Source organism: Phyllostomus discolor, chromosome 14, assembly GCF_004126475.2.
Source record: "Phyllostomus discolor isolate MPI-MPIP mPhyDis1 chromosome 14, mPhyDis1.pri.v3, whole genome shotgun sequence".
In the NCBI taxonomy this organism is placed as follows: Eukaryota; Metazoa; Chordata; class Mammalia; order Chiroptera; family Phyllostomidae; genus Phyllostomus; species Phyllostomus discolor.
The window spans coordinates 4,751,041-4,762,747 of record NC_040916.2 but is presented as its reverse complement, the minus strand read 5'-3'; the positions used below and the strand labels follow the sequence as shown (position 1 = coordinate 4,762,747).

The window sequence follows — 11,707 nt, the reverse complement described above, 5'->3', positions numbered from 1 at the left end:
GTCTCCCACCCTTGGCCCAGCCCCACTGGGCTGAGAAGGTCGGGGAAGGGGAGCAGTCAGAGGCACATGCCCGGTCTGTCTGGGTGGCTTGTCTCTGGCATGCCCAGTTCGTTTAGTGCCCAGTTTCATGGGAAATTCTCTCCTCCTCTCCTCCACTCCCACTGTGGGGGCTTAGGGCTGACCTCAACTAGAAAGAGAACAAGGGGACCCAGCTCCAGGTGAAAGTGGGGGGTTTCTTACCTAGAGGTGGGCCCCCAGAGAGAACTCAGCCTTCCGACAGGAGACCAGAGGAGAGAGCCCTCACCCCAGCCAGGGACTGAGCTCTCTCTAAAGTGTGTACTTTGGTCTTACCCACAGTGAGCTGAAACTGCAAGAACAACCAAAGGAAAACAAGAGAACCTCCAGGCGGGAGGCTGGCAGGCAGCAGAGCGTGTGGGATCTTCTCTGGGTGCGCTTGGAAGTAGAGCCAACTGGGTGGGTGGCTGCCTGGAGGCAGGGCATGGCAGAGGTGGCCTGCCCAGCACTGCTGGGCCCAGGATACCTCAACTGGACAGTTAGCTGGCCCTGGGAGGGTAGGGAACTAAAGACAAGGATCGGCTACTGGGAAGGGAGAGGTCTCCTGGGAGGGCCTGAGTGTGAGAGACACCAACCTGGATGGCCCTTCTGGTCGGCTCGGGCCCTGCTGGCAGGTCTGGATGTGCTGAGGCAGGTCCCGGCCTTCCCTCCCTCCCCGCCACTGCCCCAGCGTGCCGGCAGGGCCGGGCTTGCTCCTTGCATCTCCTTCTGGAGATGGCTACCTCCCTTCAGGCCAAGAGCAGGTTGGAACCCTCCCGGGGGCCCCAGACAGTCCAGCAGCATCCTGATAGGTATCTTCCCTAGGGAGAGATCTGGGTGTGGGGCGGAGCAAGCACCCATATCTGAGATCTCCTCTGAGCCTTAGGAATGGGCGGCCACGTGGGTAGCACGGGCATCATTATCATGTTTCAGATGAGGAAACTGAGCCCCAGGACCTCACAGCCAGCAGGAGGCTGAGCCTCAGGGGCCTAAACCCAGGCCTCTTGATGCTGGTTGCCACGCCCACACTGGGGCCCGTGATCTGGAGGAGGACACCGTGTGCTGACCTGCTCCAGGACCAGCATGCAGGCAGCCAGGCAGGCCTCATCAGTCCTCTGTCACACTGGCGCTGACCCCGTGGGACTGGGACACCTTGTGTCTGAGGCTGAGGGGAGAGGCTGTTGGCTCCCAGGGAAGGTATCTGAGGCCGAGACTCCTGCAGTGACCCTCAGCCTGTGCAGTTCTGCAAGGTCCACCTTAGATGTCCTTCTGTGAAGGTTCCTCAGCACTTGAAGAGGCTGGGGTCAGGAAGCAGGAGCAGTCATGACTGCCCTAGGTCAGTCTCTCGTTGGGTTTCAGGCACCAGGCTCAAGTCCTGCAGAATGTCCTTCGAGTCCTGCAGAAGTTCCTCTCCCTTGCCCCCCAAACCTATGAGGCACATGTCATTTGCTGTCCTACTGGCCGAAGAGGTGACTGGTGTGAGAGCAGTTGGAACCTTGTCTAGGGAGAGGGGCAGCACTGAGAGAGCAAGTCTGCCGGCTCCAACGCCCATGCCCTAAGTATCTTGGAGTCTGGAGTTTCCCACTGCTGGGGAAGTTAAGCCTGCCGTGAGGATCCTTGCAGTGCCCCAGTGGTAGCTCCTCTCTTCTCCCACCCTGTGGCCCCAGGTCTCTTCTCCTCCCCTCTGTCTCTCCCCACCCTGGAATTGGCCCAGAATAGCCTGGATGGCAGGGTGAAATCACCTCCCTCTGCCCGTGCTTTACTGAGGAATCCGGTGTTTGCTCATGCTGCACCTGCTGCAGCTCCAGTGTCCACACGGCTGGGAGGGAGTGCCAGCTCTGCACGGGCCCAGGAAATGTGCCAGCTCCTGGCCAGCCACCTGCCCAGGTGCTGCTGCTGCTATGGCAGAGCATCATGTCCAGGAAGAGGTAACTTCTAAGCTGCCCCCACCCTGGGCAGGTTGAGACTGCAGGGCATGTGGGCCTGGCTGAGCCCTCTAAACCCTCCATGTGGGGCCAGGGCAGCAGCACAGATACCCTGGAAGGAGCCTGCCTCTGGGCCCTGCAGTCTATGGATGATGGTCCCCCACAGAGGAGGCCACCCTGTGAACCCCTGGCAGGAGAGGGAGGCAGGTCCAGAGTGGAGGCAACTCACCCCCTTTTTACAGAGGGTGGAGGCTCCAACACAAACAAGGAAGCATCATGGACCATCAGAGGAAAAACCCAAACTCCCAGTTGTAGGGGACGGGGATTTACTAGATACCACATTGTCTCGATGAGGCTGACACAGGCCCGTTCGTCCTTTCTGCAGAGATGCCTCTGGAGCTGAAGCTGATCTTAGCTCTCTTCTTGGACTGTTTGCTTTGCGGCCTCAGGATGTGCTGAGAATGACGTCTACCCTCCCTCCTCCCGCCTCCCTTTCAGTGTGGACCATGGCTGGCAGTGACATTAAGAGCCAGTGCAGTGAAGGCACCTGACCTTGGGGAAGAATGTGGAAAATGCCTGCAGCTCAGAGCAGCTCACCCCCACCTGGGGCCCAGGAATGTGGGCTTCTGGCCCAGCAGCGCCCTCCTCCCAGTCCCTCCCAGGGAGACGTGCATGCGGTTGGAAGAGAAGGGGGGTAACACCATTGGAAGGCCCCATGAGGTCACCTGGCGAAACTCCCCAGTTACATCAGGCAGAGGCAGCTGTAAGCGTTGCCTGCCTCACGGTACCAGCACAGCGCCCTTTCTGGTCTTGTCAGGGCCCCTGACTCCCAGAGTCCTCTCAAGCCTGAGGTCATGGACACAGCTAAACTTTTGACTTCTCAGACCTATAGAACCACAGAATGTCACAGCCCTTTGAAATTAGTAGCTACTGCATCTGTCCCATTTTACAGATGTGGAAACTGAGTCCCAGGGAAGCATGGGAGTTGGCCACAGGTGCACACACTAATTGCAGGCCAGGCCTTTGGTGAAGGTGCTTTCCGCACCTGCTCCTGCTTCCATAGTGCTGGAGGCCAGCATTGCCTTCTCCCATTAGGGAGATTCAGGTGACCCCCTAAGCTCCCACAGGGTTCTTGCTGGACATCCAGTGCCTTCCGTAGGTGCCCTTAACTGCCAAGGAGTGGGAGGTGCAGCCACATTGGGCCTGGCCTCTATATTCAAGGCGATGCTCTAGCTCCTGGTGATCTGTGCTCTGCGTGGACAGCATTGATAAGGCCAAACTAACTCTTAACAGAAGCCTCTTGGGGACTGAACCCTAAGAAAGAATTAAGGGCTCTGCTGCCCTCTCGTGGTCACCTCTGGGTATGACTGTTGTCATCCAAGCCTCTGGCAGCTTATCTTCTCCAAGCTATGGAAACCTCCCTGCCCTTCCCCCCCTTCCTTCCTTCCAGAAAGCACTCCAAGACGGCTGGATGGGGTAAGTGTCATCTCACCTCCCTCTCACCTAGGCCAAAGCCTGGGCTGAACAAAGCAGATGGGAAGGCTAGGAGAGCCCTTGTTCCATGTCAGGTCCCAGAGGAAGAAGGGCTCAGGCCAGCAGGCGAGGTCCCGTTCGTCACCCAGAGCCCTTGAGTGTGGAGAGGTGTGCGGCTTCCATGGAGACAGCCTAATCATTCAGCACTAGACAGGATGATTGAAAATTTAGAGGATATTTATTTCTCAGGAAGGTCCACAACAGCTGGAAGCCACTCCCCTCCCCTGTCCTCGGGGATTTCTCTCTCCTTTTCTGAGAAATCCCCTCTCTTCTCGGAAGTGCTAATGGGGAGGCTGGGATGTGAACAGAAACCATACACAACACTCTAGAGCCTTAAAAAAATAAAGCAATAAACCACCTCTTCCACACAAACACACACATACAAAATAAATAGACACGAGAGAGAAGCTTCGCCCCTCCCATCCTGGCTCCAGGCTGCTCGGGAGAGGGGCTGCGGGGCTTTGCCCCACTTTGATCTCCCGGCCAGGAACCCCTGGCCAGGATCCCCCGGAAGCTGATGGATGGAAGTGCCTGGCAGCCCAGAACAAGCCCTGGCTTCAGAGCGAGGAAAGGGGCCGACCTCTCCCTGGAGCTCAGCAGGGATTAGGTATGTCTGAACAAATAAATAAATAAATAGAGCCCAAGTGCTCCCAGAGGCCTAAGGGCTTGGGCGGAGGCTCAGGGCCCCTGGGCCTGTTTCCCTGAAAAGAGCAGATCCAGTGATGGGCAGAAAGAACAACAGGGAAAACGCAGGTCCAAAGCCACACCCACCTGGCCTCCAGAGCCTGCATCCTTCGGCTCCCAAAAGGGCCCAGCCCAGAACCCTGCCTCAGACCAGCTCTGGAGGAAGGAGGGGTGGGCTGAGCCTTCCCTCTAGCCCAGCGGATGCCCCCTCCTCTCTCTGGGGCTGCAGAGCCTCCCACTGCCCTCCTCATCCTGACCATCTCCACAGCGGGGAGCCGTGGCTGCCACCAGGCGGGCTCTTCGCCCGGAAAACTGGGGCATGGCTCTCTCCTGCTCCTGTTCTCACTGGCCTTCCCAACCGGCAGCATTCAAGTCAGCGGAGTTCTTGTGCAACTATAAATAATCAAAATAGTCCATCCTGGTGACCTCTGCTCCATCTGGCCACAGATGTCCCCACTGCCTCCAGCCAGGGCTGCCTTCGAAGGCTCCCTTCAGGCCAACAGGGAGAAGGTGTCGGAGGGAAGCAAGAACAGAGAAGGGACTGGTGCTGCTGGAATGGACAGTTTGGGCAGGAAGCCAAACCAGACACGTGAAAAATCCAAGGGAGCAGGGAGTCCCCAGGTGCCTCCTAGAGAGGCGTGCCAGCTGGGGGCCAGGGGAGCACGGGGTGGGGACCAGCTGGCCCCTCAGCTGGGCAGCAGCACGTGCTCCAGGAGGTAGGTGAGGGAGTCCCAGTGCTTCCAGAGGAGGAAGAGCATGAGGACCAGGAGGGCGGTGCTGGTGATGCGCAGGCGTGTCTTCATGAGGGGCGTGATGAAGTTGGCGATGGTGGACACGAACACCAGAAGCACGGCCATGAGCGCCAGGATCACGTTGATGAACTTGCCCAGCAGCGCCCTGGCGTTGGCGTTCTCCACTCCCTCCAGCTGCACCACTTGCTGCTGCTGCTGCTGCAGCTCCAGCTTCGTGACCCGGGTCAGGCAGGACTCCACAGCCTCCTGCGGGGTGGAGGGGGACGTCGTGGGAGGGGGCCATGTACAGTACGCCCCTGCCGAAGGCCAGGCAGGGGTAGGCTGAGCAGCTACAGCTGGGGGCTGAGCCCTTACTTGTGACTAGTTGGGGAGGCTGGTAGAAAAATGGAAACTTCCTGGCTGGCGTAGCTCAGTGGATTGAGCGCGGGCTGGGAACCAAAGTGTCCCAGGTTCGATTCCCAGCCAGTGTACATTCCAGGGTTGCAGGCCATAACCCCCAGCAACCGCACATTGATGTTTCTCTCTCTCTCTCTCCCTCTCCCTGCCTTCCCTCCCTAAAAAAAATAAAAATAAAAATAAATAAATAAATCTTTAAAAAAAAAAAAAGGAAAAATGGAAACTTGATTGCTGTGGGAAGGGGAGGAGCTGACCCAACCCCAGCTTCCTCTGGAGGCACCTGGAAACTCCCACTAGTCATCGGCAAGGCTGCCATCAAGGGTCTGGGTGCACAGCAGCCCTCAGCAGTCAGTTCGCCTGCGCACAGGGCACACTCTCTGCCCCAGGCCTGCCTTGCTCCTCTCTGCACCCCACCCCACACCGTCCTCTTCATCCCTGGGTCCGTCTGCCCCAGCTGATGGAACCGTCTGTGCCCATCACCCCCCACTTGGTAAATCTTCCCCCTCTGGCTGCTGCCAGCTCTATCAGCACATCTGGGACCTCCCCGGGCTGGGGCCCTGGGTGTACCTGGATGTCCCGAGCCCTCTCGTAGGACTGGTAGGCCACCTTCTCTTCCATGCTGGCCAGCTCCTGCTTCAGGTTGGTCATCTCGTTCTGGTGAAGCTCAGTCAGGTCGTTCAGTTGCTCCTCCAGCCGTTCGTACCTGGCAGAGGGAGAAGGCGTGACACCAGCCCTGGCTCCCGAGCCCCGCTTCTCTCCCCAGGATCAGTTCCATCCCTTCTCAACAATGACGCAACCAGCCCCGCGTGGCGGCCCCGCCCCAGATGTAACACTACGACAGTGAAAGGCACTGCGTCCACAGCACGTCTTAGCGGGTGCTGCGCTGAGCGCTCCACCCAGGTTACCTCGCAGGATCATCCCCGCAACCCCACAAGGTGAGCACTAGTCACCCCCATTTTACAGATGAGAAAGCGGAGGCACAGAGAGGTTAAGGCATTTGCCCTGAGCTCAGATGCTCTCCTGGCTACCAGACACACAGGGGTGTACAGTACGGTCCACGCTCTGGAAGCACAAGCATTGAAAGACGACTCTTAGGTGGGGTGGGCCGTTTTCAGGCAGGGCTCCCCTGCAGCTGTCTAAACCTTCTTCATAGATATAAACAAGAAAAAGTGCTAAGGATAAAACCTCTAAGAACTCAGGGAGCACATGCCAGTGCCACACTGGAAGCGTGGAGCAGGAGAGTGCGGTGGGCAGAGGGGAGGAGGGGCCGGCTCGAGTCACACTGGCCATGACAGGTATTTATACCCTTAACTTCACATGTTTGGTCTCATTTAATTCTCAGATGCTTTGAGTGGAGATTCACGTTATTCTCGCCTTACTGATAAGGAAACCAGGTGCAGAGTGCAGTGAGGACTTTGCTCAAGGCGGAGAGTAGATAGTAGAGCTGGGATTTGAACCCAGGTAGCCTGGCTCCAGAGTCAGTGCTCGTAATCAGAGGAGAAGCTATGCAGCCGGTCCCTGCCTCAGTTTCCCCTTCTGCACACTGACCACATAAGCCTCAAGTAAGGACACTCACAGCCCCTGAGACAGGCGGAGGCTTCCTTCCAGAGGGCCTGCCCACCCACCTCCCAGCTGCTCGGACCAGTCTGCAGGAAGGCTCCTCAGCGCCTCTCCCTGGTCCCTCCCAGCAGCCCAGGACCCTTCAGATGCTCTTCCACCTGCCTCCACAACCCTGCGTCTGAAACCTGGCGCTCACCACCTCACGTCCAGGCTTGCTGGGCCGCGGCGAGGGTGGAGGAGGCACCTACCTGTAGCGCTCCTCCTGCAGGCACTGCGTCATGTAGGTGTAGTCCCTTTGCAGCTGAGTCTTCAGGTCCTCCATTGAGTCCTCCAGGTGAGACTGTCCCTCCTTGATCTCCCGCAGCTCTTCCAGCAGAGCATCCAGGTTTCCGGGGGCCCCGTACAGCGTGTTCGACTTGGGGCTCCCCAGCGCCCCAGCGGGCCCAGCCCCAGAGTTGCTGCCAGCCCCGGCCGAGCTGGCACTGGCGCTGGAGCACTCGTCATCGCTGCCATACTTGGGGCTGGACACGAGTGTGGCACTGCCACTCAGCGCCCGGGCCGCCTCCTCGGGGGGCCCGTCCTCCAGAGGGTCCTTCAGGTGGGCAATGTTGTCGGCGCTGCCAAACTTGTTGCGGATCAGGCTGGCGAACTCCCGGGGCTTGGACACCACGGCGGTGTGGGTGGCCTGCGAGAGGCCGGAGAGGCTGCCCTTGACGCCCTCCACCACGCCGCCCCCGAAGCCACTGATGCCCGCGCGCACGTTGGCGCCCACGTCCTTCAGCCCCTGCTGCATGTCCCGCAGCACGTCCTTGGGCTGCCGCGAGGGCCCGTTCTGCTCGATCTCCCGCAGGCGCCGGCGGTAGTGCTCCAGCTTCTTGTGCAGCTGGGCGATGGTCTGGGCAGACTTCTGGTTCTTCTTCTCGAACACCTGCTTGATGCGCGACACCTGCTGCTTGTCCGCGTTGTTGGCCAGCTTCAGGTACTCGGCCACGTTGTCGTCCCGTGCCTCCTGCTCAATCTTAATCTGCTCCGTGATCTTCAGAATCTTCTGGTGCAGGTGGTCGATGGCGGCCTTGGTCCGCTGAGGGTCTGGGGTCCCATCCGGCACATCCAGGCTGATGGGGATGTCAGCGTCACCATGGCCAGGGCCGCCGGAGAGGCTCAGGGCCACGAGGTCCCCCTTGTCCACCTAGGGAAGAAGGCGGTAGAGGAAGCCTGGGTAAGTCACAAAACCACTCGAGGGAGCCAGGGTTCCCTCGGGGGCCCCTGACACCCCTGGACTAGGTTTCTCTACCTAGAAAATGGATGCAGATGAGTAGAAACTTTCAGGAAGAGCGTTCAAAGGAGTAACAACGACCACAACAGCATTCCCTTACAGCCACCCGCCCCCCCCCCCCCCCCCCCCGGCGCCTCACTGATCCCCACACCCCCCTCCAGCATCCAGGCGGCTCTGTTCCTCCTGCAGGCCAGAGAGTTCAAGCACGTTGCTCCAGGGCACACAGCTGCGAGAGGACGAGAGGATGGAACCCCGGCCCAGAGATCCTGCTGCCCCGCCCCACGGACCAAGCAGGCCTGAGACTTCATCGGAGTCACGGGGCCGGTTTCTCAGGGATGAGACACAATGTCCCTCCGGACCAGCCTCCCTGCTGGCCGCTGCCTTGAGCAGGCCTCTCCCTCAGAACCAACCAGAGCCTGCACTCTGGCCCCAGGGCCAGCACAGGAAGCCCCCTCCCTACCCCGTACTCCTCTAATACAGCTCTGTGGGCCACCCCGCCTCTGCTGACACCCCTCCCAGCCCCCCTTACCTTCCAGCTCTCTGGAGTTGTCAGCAACCTCTTCCGCTTCATGATGGCGGGAGCACCCGCCCCTGCCCCGTCCTTCTCCCAGAACCGGGACAGGCACCCCCCCCCCCCCCCGCCCTGATGGCCAGGGCCCTGAGACTCAGGTCCCAGAAGTAGCCCACAGGCTAAGGGAAGCCGGCAGCAGTCGGGGGGGCCAGAGGGGCCAGGGGGGCCAGCTGCCCTGCTGGGGAGGAGGTGAATGCGCAGGAAAGAGATGACAGTCCCTTTTCCTCGCCGGAAGGCCAGCAGGCTTCCCAAGCGCATCAGGGTGGCAGGGAGAAAAAAGAGAGACTGATAAAGGAGGTAGGGTGGGGGAAAGGGGAAGGTCCCCGAAGACAGGAAGGATGGAAAGGCAGGTCAGGTGAAAGCAGGTGGGCCGGGAGCCCCGTTCTCCCAGGGCTGTGCCCCCCAGTGCACTGGAGGGTCTCGTTGCACAGCCGAGTCCCCAGTGTCTTATCGCCATGCAACAGCGGAAACAGCAGGAAATGGCTCAACCCCAAGTATTTTTACACTCCGCACAGCCCAGTGTGGCCGGGTCAGATCATCGCTCTTCGGGTGCAGGGGGTGGGGGCAGGGCGAGTGGCCCAGTCACGCACACCAAGGCTGGAAACAGCCGAGGTCAAAGGCATCAGAAAATACTGTTCAGCAACAGCCCCACCAAACTCTGGGCAGCTCCGCGTGGGCTTCCTCAGAGGCCTTTCCAGGTCATGGTGTCCTCCCCAGCGACACAGGGACAATCACATCTACTCCCAGGGCTGCGGCGAGGTCACCAGATGAGCCTGAGCAAACCCTGTGCCGTGTGAAGGGCGCATGGGAGGCACTCCCAGCTGTCTGGGTCTGGGCCACGAGACTCTCGTCGGGGGGGTAAAATTTATTTGAGACATTATACCCACAAATTTACTCCATATTGATGCTGTAATATAGATATTGAACTACACAAAATTAAATTCTATGTGCAGCATGTAGTTTTACAAATAAGGAACTTGACCTTTTATAAGGCCACCGCGCTGTACAAAAGAGACTCAACTCTTCCTCCCACCCCCGCCCCGCCCCAGCAGGGCAAGAACACCCAGTAGACGGGTCTGGGCCGGCTGCATCGGAGAATTGGGTTGGAAAGCTAAGAAGGCGTGGACTGGAAAATGCCGTGAAAAGTGGAAGAGCTTCCAGACGACGAGGGAGTACGGAACAGCTCCGCGCTGCCAGCCGGAAGCTCCCCCCAGGTCTGGAGTCCATTGAGCCTCGAAGGGGAAAAGTGGAGTCACAGCTGGCTGTGAGAGCCCCGTGGACGAGAGGCGGACAGACACTGGGAAACCCAGCTGGGGCCTGACGGTGGGCTGCAGGGGCCTGGGTCCTCCACGGCACCCCGCCTGCCTCCTTCTCTGCCCTGGGCCCAAGCTCAAGCCTGGGGGTCCTGCAGCAGGACACCGGCTCCTCACTGCCCCTCTGCTGAGGCCTGCCATGCCTGAATCCGCTAGCACCTCCAGTCACAGAACACCCCCGTCACGGCCCTTGCCGCGGAGGAAGGCGGCATGAGGAGGGAGGGGTTCGCCCTGCCCTGCCCTCGGCAGGCACCCCCAGCAGCAGTGTCCTTTCAGGACTGAAGGGGGATGCGGTGGCTGAGGGAAAGAGAGCCACGGAGCTGGCAGGAGACAGGCGGAAGTACAAGGAGGGAAGACACTTCCATTAAGGGAGGCCAGTGGGAACAGGACAAGAACGAGACAGCTGTGGAGAGGGATGGAGCAAACCGTGTGTGGAAGAAGGAAGCAGAGATCTGCAGCAGCAGCAAGCCACAGGCCCCGCTCTGGAAACGGGCAGGGCCCTGAACCTGGTGTCGGGCACCGGCACGGAGTCCTGGGTGTTGCTCGCCAGCTGTGTGTCCTGGGATGTGTCAGTGACTTTTCTGGGACCCGGTTTTCTCATCTAGAAGAGGGGCGTGATTCTACCCGCATCAGAGGGCTGTCCCGAGGGTGACACAGGACAGGCGTGTGAGGCGACAAGGACAGTACCACCTCAGGGCATGCAGAAGTGCTCACAACCAGGTGCGAGTAAATTCAGCGATACTCCATGTGCACTAGAATGGCTGTAATTCTGCAAAGGAAGGAACTGTCGGCGAGGCTGTGGAGAATTAGAACCCTCAGGGTGGGAATGCAAAGTGGTGCAGCTGCCGTAGAAAACAGCCCAGCGATTCCTCAGAAGTTAAACGTAGAATCACCGCACGACCCACCGTCCCACGCCCAGGTGCAGATCCAGAGAACTGAGAACGGGTGTTCACGTAACTGCGTACACACACGTGCTCACAGCGGCCGTTACTCACGACAGCCAGGGGGCGGGCACGACTCAAACACCCTTTAGTTAGTGGATGGGCCAACAAAGCTGGTCGGCCCACTCAAAGGGACGCTATTGGCCATAAAAGGAATGGATGCTACAACATGGCAAACCCCAAGAACATCGCTCCAGGAGACAGCGCCAGACACGAAAGGTCGGATGTTGAGTGATTCCATTCATACGAAACGTCCAGAACAGTTAAATCCACAGACACAGAGGGCAGAGCAGGGGACGCCAGGGCCAGGGGAGGGAGACAGCAGAGTGACTACTCAGTGGGCACAGGCTCCCTCTGGGGGGATGACAGGGTCCCGGAGCCCAAGGCAAGGGCCGCACACCCTGGGTGTGCAGGAGGGCCCGACCTGCCGGCCCGGGCCCAGTGTCCTACCGTGGAGTGGTCTGCGGGACGGCACCTGGCCTTCATCTTACAGCCACGTTTTCGCCAGAGCAGAAGTTCGGGTCTAAAAAGTTCTGGGAGACTAGCGAGAACAGCAGTGCTGATCACTCGACCCCTGGTCACCAGCAGGCGAAACTCCCGGGGTCCCCCAGCCAGAGCATGGAAGTGGGTGGGCCACAGGGGCAGCATGCTCCCCTCTCAAACTGTCACAGCCTCACAGGGCCCAGGCCACCTGGCCTTCTG

At 59.5% G+C, this 11,707-nt stretch overlaps 1 protein-coding gene across 5 annotated transcripts in view; it reads right to left on the bottom strand.

Moving 5' to 3' along the window:
• Window positions 1-3,668: 3,668 nt before the first annotated feature.
• Window positions 3,669-11,707, bottom strand: part of TMCC2 (transmembrane and coiled-coil domain family 2) — a 35,578-nt gene continuing 27,539 nt past the window's right edge. For 4 of the 5 annotated variants that reach the window (XM_028530809.2, XM_028530810.2, XM_028530813.2 and 1 more), the window contains 3 exons: window positions 7,153-8,093; window positions 5,912-6,047; window positions 3,669-5,194 (listed from right to left, as the gene is read on the bottom strand). In XM_028530809.2, the coding sequence (XP_028386610.1) occupies window positions 4,883-5,194; window positions 5,912-6,047; window positions 7,153-8,093 (1,389 nt within the window). In that variant the 3' untranslated portion in view covers window positions 3,669-4,882. Of the gene's footprint in view, window positions 5,195-5,911; window positions 6,048-7,152; window positions 8,094-8,709; window positions 9,527-11,707 lie in introns of those variants that run through there. The other variant, XM_036015821.1, reaches the window with a different exon arrangement.